We start from the raw sequence: 20,146 nt of genomic DNA on the forward strand, positions 1-20,146 counted from the left end.
TCCTCCCCTAACCCCCCAGGCCTTTACCACCTTATTGTCTGTTTCCCTGGGCAATGCATATATGCATGTAAGTTAATCTCTTACTGGCCCACCTCTCTCCTTCCCTCTGAAAGGTGTCAGTCTGTTCCATGTTTCCATGCCTCTGCTTCTATTTTATTCGTCAGTTTATTTTGTTTACTTGATTACACATATAAGTGAGATCATGTGACAAGGACAAACTATTTTTAAATCTCTGTTCTACCTGACATCATGTGATATTTGAAAGTGAATTAAAATAATTCGTAAAGGTTATGCAAATTCCTATGAGTATGGAAATTAGTTTTCAACATCTAATATTTTCATTTACAAAGCACTGTGATTGCTCAGCAACCCTTAAAAAAAGTCTTAACTAGTTACTATACTTGGAATCACAGGCAAATTTCTAAGAATGTCTTTTTTAGGATGTGCTCTAAAGCTATAATGATGGGAAACTCATAAGATGTTTAAAATCTTTCCCATCCAATGTAATAAAAGGCTAATATGCAAATCGACTGAATGGCAGAACGACTAGTTGCTATGATGTGCACTGACAACCAGGGGGCAGACGCTCAACTCAGGAGCTGCTTCCTGGTGGTCAGTGTAATCCCACAGGGGGAGCGCTGATCAGCCAGAAGCCCTGAGCAGGGTTCACGGCTGGTGAGCACAGCAGCCATGGCAGCGCTAAGAATATCCGACTGCCAGCTTAGGCCTGCTCCCTGTGGGGAGCGGGTCTAAGCCATCAGTCAGACATCCCCCGAGGGCTCCCGGACTGTGCAAGGGTACAGGCCAGGCTGAGGAACACCCCCTGAGTGCACTAATTTCATACATAGGGCCTCTAGTATATTTATAAAAACTCAAACCAGAGGAAGCTATTCAACATAAAAGTGGGATATAAACCCTTGTATTACAATCACATATTGTTTCTGATGTCATTTACACTCTAAATATTCCTATACGATAGTTAAGAAACTTGGGAAAAGAAAATGTTGGCAGAAAGATCAAGAAACCTTCTTAAAGAATTAGAAATGAGATTCAGACCCTGAACTTCCAGAACTGTTATTATTTTCTGCAATTTCTAGTTTTGTGATCCTGGAAAAGTTATCTGGCTTCTCTAACCCTCAGTTTTCTAATACTTAAAAATAGGTTGAAACAAATAATCTCTTACTGAATTATTTCTTTTCTTATAAAATATATATTTTTTGTTGATTTCAGAGAGACAGAAACATCATGAGGAGAAAGTATCACTGATCAGCTGCCTCCTGCACACTCCCACTGGGGGATCGAGCTCGCAATCAGGGCATGTGCCCTGATCAGTAATCGAACCATGACCTCCTCGTTCATTAGTCAATGTTCAACCACTGAGCCATGCAGGCTAGGCTCTCACTGAATTATTTTAAGGACCAAGATAAAACGTTACAAAGCATCTAGGCACAATGCTGCATACAGACAATACTCATTAAATGTTAAGTTAATTTTCTTTTGATATGTTATCATTTTATGCTAAAAACATTTTATTGCCAATTCTTTTGCTAATGTTGTAAGCTACAGAAATAATAAATATAAGAGAATAAACAATTTTAACTTTCTGCCTAAAACATTAATTTAGGAAAGATTCTTTTTTATTCTGATGAATAAAAGCCAGAATTTTATGACTGGTTCCTGTGTCCAGATTTACACTACAAACTTAAAATTAAAATATTAGATTGAAATTTTATAACACATAACTTTTTCACCAGGGTAGATACCCAGAGTAGAGTTTTATTCTATAGCTTTTTAAAAAATTATTTTTTTGCCGAAACCGGTTTGGCTCAGTGGATAGAGCGTCGGCCTGCGGACTGAAAGGTCCCAGGTTCGATTCCGGTCAAGGGCATGTACCTGGGTTGCGGGCACATCCCTAGTGGGAGATGTGCAGGAGGCGGCTGATCGATGTTTCTCTCTCATCGATGTTTCTAACTCTCTATCTCTCCCTTCCTCTCTGTAAAAAATCAATAAAATATATTGTATCATAAGAGAAAGGATGTTTAAAAAAAAAAAATAAATTATTTTTTTATTACAAATGCTAACAGATTTGTAAGTTACTTACCACTCAACATAAACACAAACTATTAATATGCACTTCCCAGTAAAATTTATCTCATTGTAACTGAGACAAGTTTTTTGGTTTTTATAAGGTGTTATTATCCTTTAAAAAGCATTTGTAATGAAAACAGATTAAGTACTGTGTAAAACAAACCAAAAAAATCCCTGAACAAGAATACTTACCTTTTGTTTTCATAGCTACATATTCATTCAAAATTGTTGTCAAGTTTTTTCCAAATAATGACTGAAAAGGAAAAGATCAAGCATTACCAAAACTGTGTAATATGACCAATAATTTCCGACCATGAAACATTTTGCTATATAGAAGTTAATAAAATATCTGGACTGCAGAGTAACTGATAAAGAAAATATAAAGAGCAGATCATCTAAAATGAAAAGTCACTCAATTAGGGGCTGCAAAAAATTAGCAGTTTATTTTTTCATTAGATTCCATATATTAGTGAAATTATATGGTATTTATCTTTCTCTGACTGGCTTATTTCACATCACATAATACTCTCCAAGTTCATCCATGCTGTTGCAAAGGGTAAGAGTTCCTTTTTTTTATATAGCTGCAGAGTATTTCATTTTGTAAATGTCCCATAGCTTTTTTATGCACTCATCTACTGATAGGCACTGGGCTGCTTCCAGATCTTGGCTATCTATAATAATAAAAGTGTAATATGCTAATTAGACCAGACAGCCGAATGACCTTCCAGATGTCATTCCAAACCTCCTTTCAGACAAAGCTGCAGAAGCAGGGGCTGAGGCAGAGGCGGTTAGGGATGATCAGGCAGGCAGGCAAGTATTTAGGGGCAATCAGGCAGGCAGGCAGAGTGGTTAGGGGTGATCAGGAAGGCGAATGGTTAGGAGCCAGTGATCCCGGATTGCGAGAGGGTGCGGGCCAGGCTGAGGGACCCCTGTGCACGAATTCCGTGCACCGAGCCTCTAATCCTATATAATAAAAGGCTAATATGCAAATGGACCGAACAGCAAAACAACCAGTCGCTACGACACACACTGACCACCAGGGGGCAGACGCTCAACGCAGGAGTTGCCCCTGGTGGTCAGTGCGCTCCCACAGGGGAAGCACCGCTCAGCCAGAAGCCCGCCTCACAGCTGGCAAGTGCAGCCACAGTGGCAAGAGCCTTTCCCACCTCCGTGGCAGTGCTAAGGATGCCCGACTGCCAGATACCCCCTGAGGGCTCCTGGACTGCGAGAGGGTGCAGGCCAGGCTGAGGGAAACCCACAAAGGCATGAATTTTGTGCACTGGGACTCTAGTCCTATATAATAATAAAAGCCTAATATGCTGCCTTGGCCGGTTTGGCTCAGTGGAAGGAGCATCGGCCTGCGGACTCAAGGGTCCCAGGTTCAATTCCGGTCAAGGGCATGTACCTTGGTTGTGGGCACATCCCCAGTAGGGGGCAGCTGATGGATGTTTCTCTCTCATCGATGTTTCTAACTCTCTATCCCTTTCCCTTCCTCCCTGTAAAAAAATCAATAAAACATATTTTTTTAAAAAATCCAATTTTTAATGGTTTATACATATAAAAGCCTAAGCGACTGAACGACCTGCCATGAAGCACACTGACCTCCAGGGGGCAGACGCTCAATGCAGGAGCTGCTCCCTGGTGATCAGTGAGCTCCCACAGTGAGAGCGCTGCTCAGCTGATGGATGGGCACCAGATGTAGGGCTCATGGCTGGCCGCCCCAGCCCAGAAACCGCAGCGAGCTCACTGAGCGGCGGCAGTGGCAGGTGCAGCGGGGCCAGGATGAGCAGAGCAGTAGGCAGGAGCGGCAGGCGACCTTGGACTGCTGGTTTTAGCCTGATCCTCGCAGGCTATGCTGAGGGACTCCACCAGTGCATGAATTGCACACCAGGCCTCTAGTTACGGTTATAAAGAAATATGATGATCGTTTGTGTATTTTGCATCCTGTGACCTTACTAAACTCTAGCACAGTGGTCACCAACCTTTTGGACCTCAAGGACCACCAGTGGTCCGTGGACCACTGGTTGGTGACCACTGCTCTAGCAGGTTTGCAGATTTACATTTCCTCCAAAGATAAACATGTTGTCTATGACAAATGAAATGAATAGAAGAAGCTATGTTTCTAATAAAATGACAAAATATCGCCGAAACCGGTTTGGCTCAATGGATAGAGGGGTCCCAGGTTCGATTCGGGTCAAGGGCATGTGCCTGGGTTGCGGGCACATCCCCAGTGGGAGATGTGCAGGAGGCGGCTGATCGATGTTTCTCTCCCATCGATGTTTCTAGCTCTCTGTCTCTCTCCCTTCCTCTCTGTAAAAAATCAATAAAATATATTAAAAAAAAAAATGACAAAATATCATCTCAAATAATGTAGTTCCAGAATATATCCATTCAATACCAAATGATGCTCTGTTGGTCTAGTGGTGACAAGAAGATATCAAAATACCTGTTTTATATTGGTCTGAAGCAAGCAATAAAATAGAAAAGGATGGGCTGTTATAAAATACCATAGACCAGGTGGCTTAAATAGCATTTACTTCTCACTGTTGTTGAAGCTGAAAAGTCTAAGAACAAAGTGAAGGGTAATTTGGTTCCTGGTGAGAACCAACTTACTGGTTTGTTGACATCTGCCCTCTTGCTGTGTGCACATGGAAAGATCTCTCCCTTTAAACTTCTTATAAAGGCACTAATCTCATTATGAGGGTCGAAACCTCATGATCTAATCTACACTTAATTACTTCCCAAAGGTCCTATACCCAAATACCACCACACTGGGGGTTAGGGTCTCAACATAATAAATTTTGAAGGGGCATAAATATTCAATCCATAATAGGAAGGAAACAAGTACAGTTAAACCTTGGTTTTCGAATGTCTCCCATCTTGAACAATTCAGTTCTAGACCAAGTTGTTCAGGGGAAAAATGTGTCCATTTTAACCTTCAGTTCTCAACCTGACAACTCTTTCATTATGATACATCAGCTTGACAAAAAGTGTCTCTTAGATTGCAGAAAGGAGAGAATAGGCCAGTATGAGTCAGTTTACAGCTAAATCCTGCCTTGCTAACCTGAGGAAATTGTGCTGTGAATATGTGTTTTCTTTCTGCTTTTGTTGCTGGCAGAAATGGACAATTAACACAATTTTAAAACACAAAGAGGCCATCAAGAGTGCTAATGTTGCTAAGAGTATGAAAGAAACAATGATCACAGGCAAGAGAAGAGATGAAAAAAAACCTGGCTGTTGGTTTGGATAAACCAAAAGCATTTTGGAGGCAGTGATATGAGAAAAAGCGAAGATGCTGCACTCCTGGAATGAGTGCTGAAAAGGATTTGTCTAAGGCTAGTAGGAAGGAGGTGGTTCAATAAATTTAAGAAGTGTTTATAGAACAAAAATCTGAGGAGAACCAAGATGGCGGCATAGGTTAACGCCGGAGTTTGCTGCTTTGAACAACTACTTCAAAAGTGAAACCAAAAAACGGAAGGGACATCACCCAGAACCACAGGAACGCTGGCTGAGTGGAAGTCCTACAACTAGGAGGAAAGAGAAACGCATACGGACACTCAGAGGAGGCGCAGTGCTGAAGTCAAGTTCTGAGGTGCGGAGTGTGCGGAGCGGGCTGGCGGCGGAGGGCGCGGTTGGCGATTTCAATCGGGAGGGAGTCGCAGACTCTGAGCTCCAGATCCGGGCGAGTCTCTAGGGTCCCTGACTCAAACGGGAGAAGCGGGACTGTCTGGCTTCGGTCAGAGCGAGTGCAGCTTTCTCTCCGAGGTGTGCAGCGGGTGCTGGGACTCAGAGAGGCAGAGACCCTGGGGACAGGACTGAGAGCCGCCATAACTGCTCTCTCCGGCCCACCCTGTTGATCCTGTGCGACCCGCCCCGCCCAAGCCCCGCACTGAGGCATTTGCTGGATAGCCTCAGGCAAATGCCAGATTAGCACCTCCCTAGAGGACAGAAGTTCTCTCACTGCTGACACAGCTGATTCTCATAGCCACTTGGCCTGGAGGTCAAACCCTCCCTGGAATCAGCTACAACAATCAAGATTTAACTATAAGACTGCGAACAAAGACCACTAGGGGGTGCACCAAGGAAGCATAACAAAATGCGGAGACAAAGAAACAGGACAAAATTGTCAATGGAAGATATAGAGTTCAGAACCACACTTTTAAGGTCTCTCAAGAACTGTTTAGAAGCCGCCGATAAACTTAATGAGATCTACAAGAAAACTAATGAGACCCTCGATGTTATATTGGGGAACCAACTAGAAATTAAGCATACACGGACTGAAATAACGAATATTATACAGACTCCCGACAGCAGACCAGAGGAGCGCAAGAATCAAGTCAATGATTTGAAATGCGAGGAAGCAAAAAACACCCAACCGGAAAAGCAAAATGAAAAAAGAATCCAAAAATGCGAGGATAGTGTAAGGAGCCTCTGGGACAGCTTCAAGCGTACCAACATCAGAATTATAGGGGTACCAGAAGATGAGAGAGAGCAAGATATTGAAAACCTATTTGAAGAAATAATGACAGAAAACTTCCCCCACCTGGTGAAAGAAATGGACTTACAGGTCCAAGAAGCGCGGAGAACCCCAAACAAAAGGAATCCAAAGAGGACCACACCAAGACACATCATCATTAAAATGCCAAGAGCAAAAGATAAAGAGAGAATCTTAAAAATAGCAAGAGAAAGAAACTCAGTTACCTACAAGGGAATACCCATACGACTGTCAGCTGATTTCTCAACAGAAACTTTGCAGGCCAGAAGGGAGTGGCAAGAAATATTCAAAGTGATGAATACCAAGAACCTACAACCAAGATTACTTTATCCAGCAAAGCTATCATTCAGAATTGAAGGTCAGATAAAGAGCTTCACAGATAAGGAAAAGCTAAAGGAGTTCATCACCACCAAACCAGGATTATATGAAATGCTGAAAGGTATCCTTTAAGAAGAGGAAGAAGAAGAAAAAGGTAAAGATACAAATTATGAACAACAAATATGCATCTATCAACAAGTGAATCTAAGAATCAAGTGAATAAATAATCTGATGAACAGAATGAACTGTTGATTATAAAAGAATCAGGGACATAGAAAGGGAATGGACTGACTATTCCTGGGGGGGAAAGGGGTGTGGGAGATGCGGGAAGAGACTGGACAAAAATCGTGCACCTATGGATGAGGACAGTGGGTGGGGAGTGAGGGCGGAGGGTGGGGCGGGAACTGGGAGGAGGGGAGTTACGGGGGGGAAAAAAAGAGGAACAAATGTAATAATCTGAACAAGAAAGATTTAATTTAAAAAAAAAAAAAAGAAGTGTTTATAGATTAAATAATACATTAGACATGTACTATATGTAAGAAAGGTTAAAACAGGGAATCATTTGGGGGTCTGAAACAAATGAATCAATTTAATTATTTCTAATTAGAAAATATTATTCTATTTTTTGAACAAATCACTTCTCGCATAGCATTCCAGAATAAATTATGAAAGGGGGCAGAAATAGGATGTTGGGGAACTAGCCAGTATTGTAAGAAATATTAATCATGCTGTTAACCATGACTACTTTATTCTGATTAAAGAAGGCACATTCTACACTGGCTAGAGCTGACCTAGAGATGTAGCCCTTCCTCCCCATTTGGAGCTGCCTATTATTATGGAAAAATTAACAAAGATTTGTTCCAGAAACCAAAATAGCCAGCCCTTTGAAGATCCCCAGCTCTTTTTGTACACCTGCAGGCCATTGCAAATCTCCAGTCTGCTTACCTATTAATTTGGTACTCCCTTTGTCTATTTCCCCATGTAACCCCAGCCCTTGCATATCACTAAGCCCTTTGAAGATCCCAAGTTCTTTTGCATATCTGTAAACTGCCCTTTTGCCTACTTTTCCTTTATACTTATGCCTATATAAGCAGCTGGCCTATGGTAGGCTGGAGAGCCGATTTTTGTGGATAACCTGTTGCTCTCCCATATGGTCGGCCGGCAGTGTTAGAATAAACGCTCATATATGATTCAACCCTGTCTCTGCTTAATTGGCTTGAATAATGACAGGCAGCACAGACCCACTGTTTGTTCAGTTACAGTTAGAAAACTGAGGTTCCACTCTAAGCCTCAATCTGTAGTGAATATAATTAGAAATGAAGGTATCAATTTGAAACTGATTTTCAAAGGCAAAGTTGTAATTCATTTACCGGCTTTGGCATAAATTTGTGAAAGAAGAGCTGGCATGCTTTGGGTTTTTTTCAATTATGCATGAATACAAACTATCAAGTTTCTGCCAATTTTGATTTTGATGATGAGCTGATTTTTTAAGATTGTGTTTATAGTCTCTTTTGTTGGTCAATGATGAAATATTTCCATTAAAAAAGAAATCACGCCCTAACCGGTTTGGCTCAGTGGATAGAGCAGAGCGTCTGCCTGCGGACTGAAGGGTCCCAGGTTCGATTCCGGCTAAGGGCATATACCTTGGTTGTGGGTACATCTCCAGAAGGAGGTGTGCAGGAGGCAGCTGATCGATGTTTCTCTCTCATCGATGTTTCTAACTCTTTATCCTTCTCCCATCCTCTCTGTGAAAAATCAATAAAATATATTTTAAAAAAAAGAAAAAAAAATTACTTACCAGTAAACAGGCTGGGATAAAACCTTCATCTGTACAGTGTTCTGCATATTCTTTTAAATGTGAACTTTCCAAAATAAAAGTCTGGCAGGTAGAAGTGAGGTTTTCCTGTTGTAAGTAACCTAAATGAAAAATAAAAGTTTAGGTAATTATAGTCAATTCTGCACTTTTAAGAAAACAGCTGTTAAAAATGTTACAGCCCCCTATTAGGCACATATACATAAATACATACACACACAGACACACAACCTAGAGGAGGTTCATATCACAAATGGAATGTGCTGGGACTCTACAGCCTTGCTCAGAAACAGCAGTTTGTGCTACCATAAAGTAAAATTCGTAAAATACATGGCTGTTTAATGGGGAAAACTCTAGATAAACTAGAAAAATAAGGTGTTTGATAAAGTGTAATGACTGCACAGTAATGCCTGCAGAAGAATCAATAAAGTTATAAATAACTAATATAAAGAAATAATATTCTTCTGTACCATAATCTCCATATTTTATATAAGGTATGTGGTAAAACAGTTGCAATCAATAAAAGCTACAGGAACTATCAACAAGACCACCCCCTACTGGATTTATGACTTAAAATCTGCAGAAATCCTGCTGGGTCCAACATGGGGGCTAATTTTACTTAAGGGTAACCTCTAGCATCATTATACACTCACTAGAGGCCTGGTGCATGAAAATTCGTGCACTGGGGGCTGGGGGGGGAGCGGGGGTGGGAGAGTCCCTCAGCACAGCCTGTGCACTCTCACAGTCTGGGACCCCTCGGGTGATGTCCACCTGCCAACTTAGGCCCACTCTCCAGAGGATCAGGAATAAGCTGGCAGTCAAGACATAACCACTGGCAGCCCGGGAGCCCTCGGGGGGATGTCTGACTGCGGCTTAGGCCTGCTCCCCTAAGCTGCAGTCAGACATCCTTAGCGCTGCCGAGGAGGTTGGAGAGGCTCCCGTCACCACCACTGCGCTCACAGCCATCAGCCCGCCTTGTGGCTGAGCAGAGCTCCCCATCTGGGAGTGCACTGACCACCAGGGGGCAGCTCCTACATTGAGTGTCTGCCCCCGGTGGTCAGTGCGCATCATAGTGACCAGTGGTTCCCCCTTTAGGGTCAATTTGCATATTACACTAGATGCCTGGTGCATGAAATTCGTGCATGTGTGTGTGTGTGGGGGGGGTGTCCCACAGCCCCGCCTGCGCCCTCTTGCAATCCGGGACCCCTTAGGTAGAATCCCTAGGCCTGGCCGGCGATCAGGGCCTATTGGGGCTTTCCTTTCCCTGGCTGCCAGTAGCTGGCCCTGTCCTGCTGCTGCACTGCTTGCCATCTGTGCGACACTGTTACCCCCTAACCCTCACCACTGGTCACCTCCCTCTGAGGGCGGCATGCATGGGGTGCAATCGCTTGGCTGTGCTGGACCTCCCTCTGTGGGGTGATCGATAGCCCAGCACAGGGAGGAACTGCCCACCTGCTGCAGCACCGCCGGCCAGGTAGCCTGGGCCTCCTTCTGTGGGGCAATCTATAACAGAGCCCCCTCATCAATTGCCCTACAGAGGGTGGCTTGGGTTTCCCTCTGCGGGGCGATCGTGGGGCGACGTTGGACCCCCCGACCAATTGCATTGTACCTGCCCTGGCTGGCTTGGCTCAGTGTGTGTCATAGCATGGTCGTCAGGACAGTCATTCTGCTGCTCAGTCATTCGGTCGATTTGCATATTATGCTTTTATTATTATAAATTGTAACACATCAGCACGCTAAACCACACATCATGCCCCCATTATCTGAAACGGAAAGCCCATATACGGATACAATATGTCCATTGGAGCTCCTCTGAAAAGTCTCCATCCCTTTCCTGGGAAGATCCTGAATATTTTTCCCCCTCAGAGAATACCATACTCCCGATCAAATGAACCTCAATAAAGAAAGCAAACTGTCCTAAAGGGGACTACTCTATCTATGGAGTAGCCCATTCTTTATCTCACTGCTTCGCCAATAAACTTACTTTCACTTTAAACTCTATGCTGGCTCATTTTTAATTCTATCCTGTCCAAAGCCAAGAACCCACAGTGAGTCATAGACCCTATGTCCCCAACCCCGGAATGCGTACATCATCTTGACTAGGTCAGTAGATGGTATAAAGTAACATACTAAACTATGAAAAAAATCTACACTTTCCAATGTTGCTATTTACTTGTATACTTCAACATTTGTCTAATGCAGTGGTTTTCAATCTTCCTAATGCCGTCACCCTTTAATATAGTTCGTCATGTTGTGGTGACCCCCAACCATAAAATTATTTTCATTGCTACTTTGTAACTGTAATTTTGCTACTGTTATGAATCGTGATGTAAATACCTGATATGCAGGATGTATTTTCATTGTTACAAATTGAACATAATTAAAGCATAGTGATTAATCACAAAAACAATATGTAATTATATATGTTTTCCGATGGTCTTAGGCGACCCCTGTGAAAGGGTCGTTCGACCCCCAGGTTGAGAACCGCTGGTCTAATGGTTTAAGAAAAAAATGGAACAAAATAATTAATTTGTCATGAAAGGTAAGAAAGGCACCCTGTTTTTCTTTTTTGCCCCTTGAAAATCAAAGCATTAATTATTTCAACAAATAGCACACATAACTGACATTCACAGAACAGTATTATGAACCAGTGTTTGGTAGTTTTACACATATGAATAGTTTATCAGTCCCGACTAGCAGCCTATCCTTGTTCTTTTGTTTCTTAGAATTACTAAGGTTTAACTAAACCAAGCACTAAAAATAATATAGTACAAAAGAAACACTGAAGGCCAGGAAACATGCTTCTTATTCTATTCTGTTAAAATAAACATTGGTATTTCAGGGGGAAAAATCACCTAAAATCTTGAGGACTCAAGATGATTCATCTATAAGGCATCAATCACACTTGCCTTGACTTGTGGATCAAATCTGGTTAAATTACTCTTTTGTATAAAGCCCTTCAATCACTTCCCATGGCTTTCTTTTTAAACCTCTACATTCTGAGTGGTTTCATTAAGATTCATGGGCTGAGAACCTCAAGAAAATCCTCTCAATCATAAAAGCATATGAGAACCCCGGCACAAAGTATCAAAATCAACTTTTATAGAACTCTCAAAAACAATCAGTGTTGTAAAAATCTGGGAGCATTTATTTTTTTAAATGGCTAAATGTTACTAAGTATAGTGAACATTGTGGCATTTTAACTTGCTCTATTTCTATGCTCATTTCCCCAGCTTAGCAGTACACTTGAAAATAAACAAGCTGCCATCATTGTGAAAACCATCAGCCTAGCAGTTGGTGAAGCAAGTTTTCCAAAGCCCCACTGCCAGAAACAGCCATTATTTGACCTGTGTGACAACTCCCTGTAAACCCAACTTGCATAGCTTGTCTTTGAATTGAATCAGTGCTCATTCAGTGCAAACAATCTTCCCCTTGGGGGTGTTTGCTTAAAATAGCCAGAAGGAACTGTTTAACACCACAGCTGCCTGTGACACAGAAGAAGGCTGGGACAAACAATAAGCTAAACAAAACACCATAAAACAGAAAAGATGGAGAGAAGTCCTTAGAGCAGCAGTTCTTAACCTGTGGGTCTTGACCCCTTTGGGAGGGGAGGGGTCGAATGACCCTTTCACAGGGGTCGCCTAAGACATATTTAATTACATATTGTTTTTGTGATTAATCACTATGCTTTAATGATGTTCAATTTGTAACAATGAAAATACATCCTGCATATCAGATATTTACATTACGATTCATAACAGTAGCAAAATTACAGTTATGAAGTAGCAATGAAAATAATTTTATGGTTGGGGGTCACCACAACATGAGGAACTGTATTAAAGGGTCGAGGCATTAGGAAGGTTGAGAACCACTGCCTTAGAGGGTTCTGACAGGCTCTGACAAGGTCCTGGGATAATAGGTCATGTACAAGTGTAGAGCAATGCATATATTTAGAAAAGACCTGACACAGCCGCAAACTCTCATCTCTACTCATCAAGTGAATAGTAAGGCAGATTTGTTCAATGTGTAGATGAATGTTGAAGTATGTTTCAAGTACACAAAGCCCCCAGGCAAACAACAGGAAAGGTACTGACTCCAATCATTTAAGGAAATTAATGCCAAAGCAAAGAAAATAAACTACAAAAAATATAGAGTTTACAACAAAATTCGCTCAGGGAATTAAGTGCTAAAACAACAATAATGAGTAATAAACATAGGGGAGGGAGAAAATTTTGATTACAATTGTCACATTACTTAAAGTGGCCAATTGTTAACAAAAAATTATTAGACATCTGGGAAAATAAGAAAATATGGCTCATCTATGGCGGGGGGGGGGGGGGCACAGGTGGGTGCAAGTAATAGACACTACCGTTAAGCCAGCCACGACACTGGACTTAATACTTTATTTATTTATTTATTTATTGCTAATCTTCATTCAAGGATATTTTTCCCACTGAAATTTTAGAGTGGGGGTGGGGGAGAGAGAGAGAGAGAGAGACAGACAGACAGACAGACAGACAGACAAGACAATGACTAGCTGCCTTCCTGCACGTGCTGGGGCCCGGGATGGAACATGCAACCGAGGTATGTGCCTCTGACCAGTAATTGAAACCGCAACCCTTTAGTCTGCAGGCCTGATGCTCTAATCACTGAGCAAAACCAGCCAGGGCTCGACTTAAGACTTTAAATCAGTTATTTAAAATAACTTTGGAGAACGAAAAAAAAACCAGGATTAAATATCTAATGGAAATTATAAAAATGTCTCATCAAAAAGAAATAAAAGGTAGAAATTTTAAGAAAAAACAAGTAGCAATTCTAGAAGTGAAAAGTATAACTGAAATGAAATATTTACTAGAAGGGGCTCAACAGCAGATTTGAGAAGGCAGGTAAAGAATCAGTAAACTTTAACAGGGACAGATGAGATCATCCAGTATGAGGACTAGACATAAGAAAAGACTAATGAAAAGGGAACAGTCTCTGAGAGACCTATGGGAGATAGTAAATTGAAGTCCCAGAAGGAAAGCACAGCAAGAATATGTGAAGCAGCAGTATCTGAGAACATCCAAAATTTTATGAAATACATTAATCTACTTATACAGGAAGCTCAACAAACTGCAAGTAGGATAACTCAAGAGAGATCCAAACCAAGACACAATCATAATTAAACTGTCAAAAAACAAAGAAAATTTTGAAAGTAGAAAGAGAAGCAGTTCATCACATATAAGGGATCCTCAATATGATTAACAGCTGATTTTTTTTCAGTGAGATGACATATTCAAAGTGCTGACAGAAAAATAGTCAACCAAGAATCTAGCAAAACTCCTTCAAAATAAAGAAATTAAGATACCTCCAGACTAAAAAACAACAATAGAGAATTTCTCGCTATTAGACTTGCCCTATAAGTAATATTAAAGGGCTATGGCTAGGTAGGGTTGATTAGAGCATTGCCCCGATATGCCAAGGTTGATAGTTCAATCCCCCTTCGGGGAACATACAAGAATCAACCAAAGAATGCATAAGTGAAACAACAAATTGATGTTTCTCTCTCACTAAAATCAATTCTTTTTTTTTAAAAAAAAAGGAGAGAAAGAAATATTAAAGGAACTTAGTCCTTCAGGCTAAAATAAAATGACACTAGACAGTAAATCAAATTCACATTAAAAAATAACGAATACTGTCAAGATAACTACATAGGTAAATATGAAAGGGTAAAAATGATTTTTTGTAAATTTTTTCTCCTCTGCTTTAAAAGATAACTGCATACAGCAATAATTATACATCTGTTTCGATGGGCATACAATATATAAAGAGGTAACGTATGTCACCCTAACAGCAAAAAGGTGTGAGAAGAAAATGGCATCATATAGGAGCAAAGTTTGTTTGCTTGGTTATTTATTTATTGAGGGTGATACTGGTTAATAAAATTATATAGGTTTTAGGTATACAATTCTATAATACAACATTTTCATATTGTATTGTGTTTACCACCTCAAGTCAAGCCTCCTTACATCAAGCAAAGTTTTTATAATAGTATTGAAATCAAGCTGGTTCTAATCAAGAAAAGATTGCTTTTGGTTTAAATTGATTTTAATCTCTAAACAACCACTATAAAAATAACTCAAGAGATTTAAGATGGCAGCCAGCAGGACAGCAGTGAGGGAGAGAGTGTGAGGGGAGTGTGTGGATGTGTGTGTGTGTGTGTGTGTGTGTGTGTGTGTGTGTGTGTGTGACAGTTAGATCCTGCAGGATTCTCGGGGGCTGGCAGACTGGGCTCTCCTGGATGGGGAGCCCCAGCTACCGCTGCAGGCACTGCTGGGGCATCCTAGCCCTGGCACAGAAACCACTCAGTCTTCAAGGGAGAGCTGGGTGACTAGGAGCCCAGCCTCAACACCACCCAGACTGGCCTTAGACATCGTCCCAGACCCAGGAGACACCCAGGCCAAAGACCTGCTACCTTATCTGCAGACCTGCAGTCCCCACCTCCCTGGCCGATGACTCCGGTGAGTCCCAGAGTGCGTGACCCTCCTGCCAAGCCCGCTGCTTCAGCGGCAGATCCTGAGCTACCAGCGCCTTGGCTCCTGGACCTCTCGCTAAGTCCTGGAGTGCACGCTTCTCCTGCCAAACCCACACTGCTTCAGCAGCAGCCTCCAGGACGCCTGCCTACCCAGACACAGGTTCCAGGATCTCTGCAGGGATTCACAGAGTGACACCACCTGGATAACAGTCACACCACATCAGCCAGAGTCGCGCTACCGCAGTCGCAAGCCCTGGGATCCCTGCAACCATGCCGGTGAGCTCTGGGACCCCATAGTTAGATGCACGCCAATGAGACCTCAGGCAACCCCTTTCACAAGCACATCCACAACAGCTTTCACAATGAGGCCGGGGTGTGTCACCTTGTTGGACAACCTGTAAGGAGACTACATCAATGAACGAGAAACTAACATTTAAGACCCAACTACATCAGGAGAATCCAAATAACTCAAATAGAGGGCTCCTCTAGAACACACAGCTCAGGATAACTGAAAGACCAATTACCTAGGACTACCGCCCCCACTCCCAAAGAACAATAAAAACAAAACAAAACAAAACAAATGTGGATGGCACAGCAGCTGGATCTAAGACATAAAAACATACATAACGGCACAGCAAAAATGGGGAGACAAAGAAACAACCCCAAAGGGAAAGGAGGAATCACCAGAAAAGGAACTAAATGAAATGGAAGCAATTAATTTGTCAGAGAAGGAATTCAGAGTAATGGCTATAAGGATGCCCAAACGTCTGGATGACAAATACACACAACTCAATGAGATTCTAAAGGAGCTGAATGAGAATTTCACCAACATGAATAAGAATTAAGAGGAAACGAAGAATGACATCCTATATAATAAAAGCCTAATATGCTAAGTGTCCAGTTGTCCATTCAAGCAATCAAAACGTAATATGCTGATATGCTAAGGCTGCTCAACTGCTCACTATGATCTGCACTAACCACCAAGGGCAGACGCTCTGACTGGTAGGTCTTGCTTGCTGCTGGGGTCCAGCCAATCGGGACTGAGCGAGACAGGCTGGACATACCCTGGAGCCCTCCTGCAGTCCCTCCCTAGCTGGCCAACCTCCCACATCCTTCCTGGCTGTGGATCGTGCACCGGTAGGATCCTTTGGGTTGGCCTGCGCCCTCTCGGAACCCAGGATCCCTTGGGGGATGCTGGAGAGCCAGTTTCAGTCCGGTGGCAGAACAACTAGTCACTATGATGCACACTGACCACCAGGGGGCAGACGCTCAATGCAGGAGCTGCCCCTGGTGGTCAGTGCACTCCCACAGGGGAAGCACCGCTCATCCAGAAGCCGTGCTCATGGCTGGCGAGTGCAGTGGTGGTGGCGGGAGCCTCTCTGCCTCCGCAACAGTGCTCAGCTGTCAGTTGGACATCCCCTGAGGGCTCCTGGACTGTGAGAGGGTGCAGGCCAGGCTGAGGGACACCCCTAAGTACACGAATTTCATCCACCGGGCTTCTAGTAGCTGCAATTAAAAAAAAAAAAAGGTTTCAACAGTAGACTAGAAGAGGCTGAGGACCAAATCAGTGAGGCAAACAGAAATGGAAAAAAAACAAAACAAAAAACTGGGGCAGCAATGCTTATATTTGACAAAATAGACCTCAAAGTGAAGGCCATAACAAGAAATAAGGAAGGCCACTTCATAATACCAAAGGGATGGATACAACAAGAGGATAAACAATGGTAAACATATACACACCCAATAAAGGAGCATTCAAATACATAAAAAAGTTCTGGAAGATATTAAGGGAGAGATCGACAGCAACACAATAGTAGGGAACTTTACTACTCTATTGATGTCACTAGATAAATCCTCAAGACAAAAAACCAGCAAAGAAACAGCAATCCTAAATGACTCACTAGATCAGATAGAACTAATTGATATCTTCAGAATATGTCACTCCAAAGCTACAGAATATACATTCTTCTCAAGTGCACATGGAACATTTTCAAAGATAGACCACATGCTAGGACACAGGCTAACTCTCTAAAAATTCCAGGAGACTGAAATCATATCAAGCATCTTCTCATATCACAATGGCATGAAATTAGAAATCAACTACAATAAATACAATCACAAACAATCAAACATATGGAAACTAAATAGCATATTATTAAACAATGAATGGGTTACCAAAGAGATCAAAGAAGAAATAAAAAGCATCCTGGAAAAAAGTGACAATGAAAGCACAACAACCAAAAATCTATGGGACAGGGATGCTTACTTTCACCAAGCCTGCTCAAGATAGTACTAGAAGTGCTAGCTGTAGTAATCAGACAAGAAGAAATAAAAACATCCAAATTAAAAAGGAGTAAGTAAAACTTTCACTATTCGCAGAAGACATGATACTGTACATAGAAAACCCTAAAGACTCCATAAAAAAACTACTAGATTTAATAAGGGAATTTGGCAATGTAGCAGGATATAAAATTAATACCCAAAAATCTATGGCATTTTTATACACCAATAATGAATGCTCAGAAAGGGAAACAAAACAATCTCATTTACCATTGCAACAAAAAAGTTTAGATACTTAGGAATAAACCCAACCAAGGAGGTTAAAACACCAGTACTTGGAAAACTACAAGATAGTGAAAAAAGAGAGAGGAAGACATTATATAAGTGGAAGAATATACTGTGTTCATGGATTGGTAGAATCAACATCAGTAAAATTGCCATACTACCAAAAGCAATCTACAATTTCAATGCAATCTTTATCAAAATACCAATGGCTTATTTCACAGGCATAGAACAAATATTCCCAAAATTTTTATGGAGTCAAAAAAGACCCTGATTTTTTGCAATCTCAAGAAAGAACAACAAAGTTGAAGGGATCACAATGCCAAATATCAAGCTATATTTCCAAGCCACTGTACTCAAAACAGCATGGTACTGGCACAAGAAAGGCATATAGACCAATGAAACAGAACAGAGAACCCAGAAATCAACCCAAGCCATTATGCTCAATTAATATTTGACAAAGGAGGCAAGGTCATACAATGGAGTCAAGACAGTCTCTTCAATAAATGGTGTTGGGAAAATTGGACAGATACATGCAAAAAATGAAATTAGACCAACTTACACCATACACAAAAAAACCCCTCAAAATGGATAAAAGACTTAAATGTAAGACGTGAAACCATAAAAACCCTAGAAGAATCCATAGGCAGCAAAATAGCAGGCATCTCTTGTAGCAGTATCTTTAAGGATACATCTCCTAGGACAGTGATGGTGAACCTTTTGAGCTCGGCGTGTCAGCATTTTGAAAAACCCTAACTTAACTCTGGTGCCGTATCACATATAGAAATTTGATATTTGCAAACATAGTAAAACAAAGACATATATTTTTGATATTTATTTTATATATTTAAATGCCATTTAACAAAGAAAAATCAACCAAAAAAAAATGAGTTTGCGTGTCACCTCTGACACACGTGTCATAGGCTCGCCATCCCTGTCCTAGGGCAATGGAAACTAAGGAGAATATAAACAAATGGGACTACATCAAAATAAAAAGCTTCTGCACAGCAAAAGAAACCAACAAAGTAACAAGAGAGCCCACTGCATATATAGTGGGATGATAAAAATTTTACAACCACTTCGGAAAATCACTTGGTAAGTTCTTAAAAATATTAAACATAGAATCCAATATAATAAAAGCCTAATATGCTAAGTGTCTGGTCATCGGTTCAACCAATCAAAGTGTAATATGCTAATGATATGCTAAGGCCGTTCAACTGCTTGCTATGACGTGTATTGATCACCAGGGGGCAGACAGTTGACCAGTCACTATGATGTCCACTGACCACCAGAGGGCAGACAGTCAAGACCAGTCTACCAGTCACTATGACATGCACTGACCACCAGGGAGAAGATCCTCCAACCGGTAGGTTAGCTTGCTGCTGGGGTCTGGCCAATCCGGACTGAGTTCTTGGGCCAGACATGCCCTGGAGCTCTCCCACAGTCCTTCCTTGGCTGGCCAACCTCCTGTGTCCCTCCCTGGCACCGGTGGGGTCCTTCGGCCTGGCTTGCACCCTCTTGCTATCTGGGACCCTCGGGGGATGTTTGAGTGCCAGTTTTGGCCCAATCCCACTTAACGTAGAAGCTGTACCCTGGTGGTCACTGCACTCCCACAATGGCAGTGGTGGGAGCCTCTTCCGCCTCCACGGCAGACGGACATTCCCTGGGCTCCTGGACTGCGAGAGGGTGCAGGCCAGATTGAGGGACTCCCCACCACCAAGTGCACGAATTTCATGCACCGGGCCTTTAGTTACCATATAAGCAAGCAAGTCCAATCTTTAGATATACATATATCTAAGAGCATTAAAAGCATATGTTCAATAAAACTTGTACATGAATGTTCATAACAGCATCCTATATAATAAAAAGGTAATATGCAAATTGACCCTAACAGCAGAACGACTGGGAATTACTGGTCACTATGACACACACTGACCACCATGGGGCTGACGCTCCATGCAGGAGCTGCCCCCTGGTGGTCAGTGCGCTCCCACAGGGGGAGCTCTGCTCAGCCAGAAGCCAAGCTGATGGCTGCCAGTACAGCAGTGGTGGTGGGAGCCTCTCCCGCCTCCTTAGCAACGCTAAGGATGTCAGACTGCAGCTTAGGCCTGCTCCCCGCTGGCAAGTGGACATCCCCCGAGGGCTCCTGGGCTGCCAGAGGGATGTCTGACTGCCAACTTAGTCCTGATACCCCTGGGAGCGGGCCTAAGCCAGCAGGTGGACATGCCCCTAGGGGTCCCAGACTGGGAGAGGGCACAGGCTGGGCTGACAGACCCCCCCCCGAGTGCAGAAATTTTGGTGCACTGGGCCTCTAGTTTTTCATAATAGCCAAAAAAGTAGAAATGTCCATCAGTGA

At 42.3% G+C, this 20,146-nt stretch overlaps 1 protein-coding gene across 2 annotated transcripts in view; it reads right to left on the reverse strand.

Moving 5' to 3' along the window:
* LOC118664418 (protein NPAT) overlaps positions 1 to 20,146 on the reverse strand; it is a 62,660-nt gene that overhangs the window by 33,774 nt on the left and 8,740 nt on the right. The window contains exons 2-3 of one of the 2 annotated variants that reach the window (XM_036324509.1): positions 8,700 to 8,818; positions 2,281 to 2,341 (exon numbers count right to left, since the gene is read on the reverse strand). In XM_036324509.1, the coding sequence (XP_036180402.1) occupies positions 2,281 to 2,341; positions 8,700 to 8,818 (180 nt within the window). Of the gene's footprint in view, positions 1 to 2,280; positions 2,348 to 8,699; positions 8,819 to 20,146 lie in introns of those variants that run through there. The other variant, XM_036324510.1, reaches the window with a different exon arrangement.

Source organism: Myotis myotis, unplaced genomic scaffold (assembly GCF_014108235.1).
Source record: "Myotis myotis isolate mMyoMyo1 unplaced genomic scaffold, mMyoMyo1.p scaffold_m19_p_10, whole genome shotgun sequence".
Lineage (NCBI taxonomy): Eukaryota > Metazoa > Chordata > Mammalia > Chiroptera > Vespertilionidae > Myotis > Myotis myotis.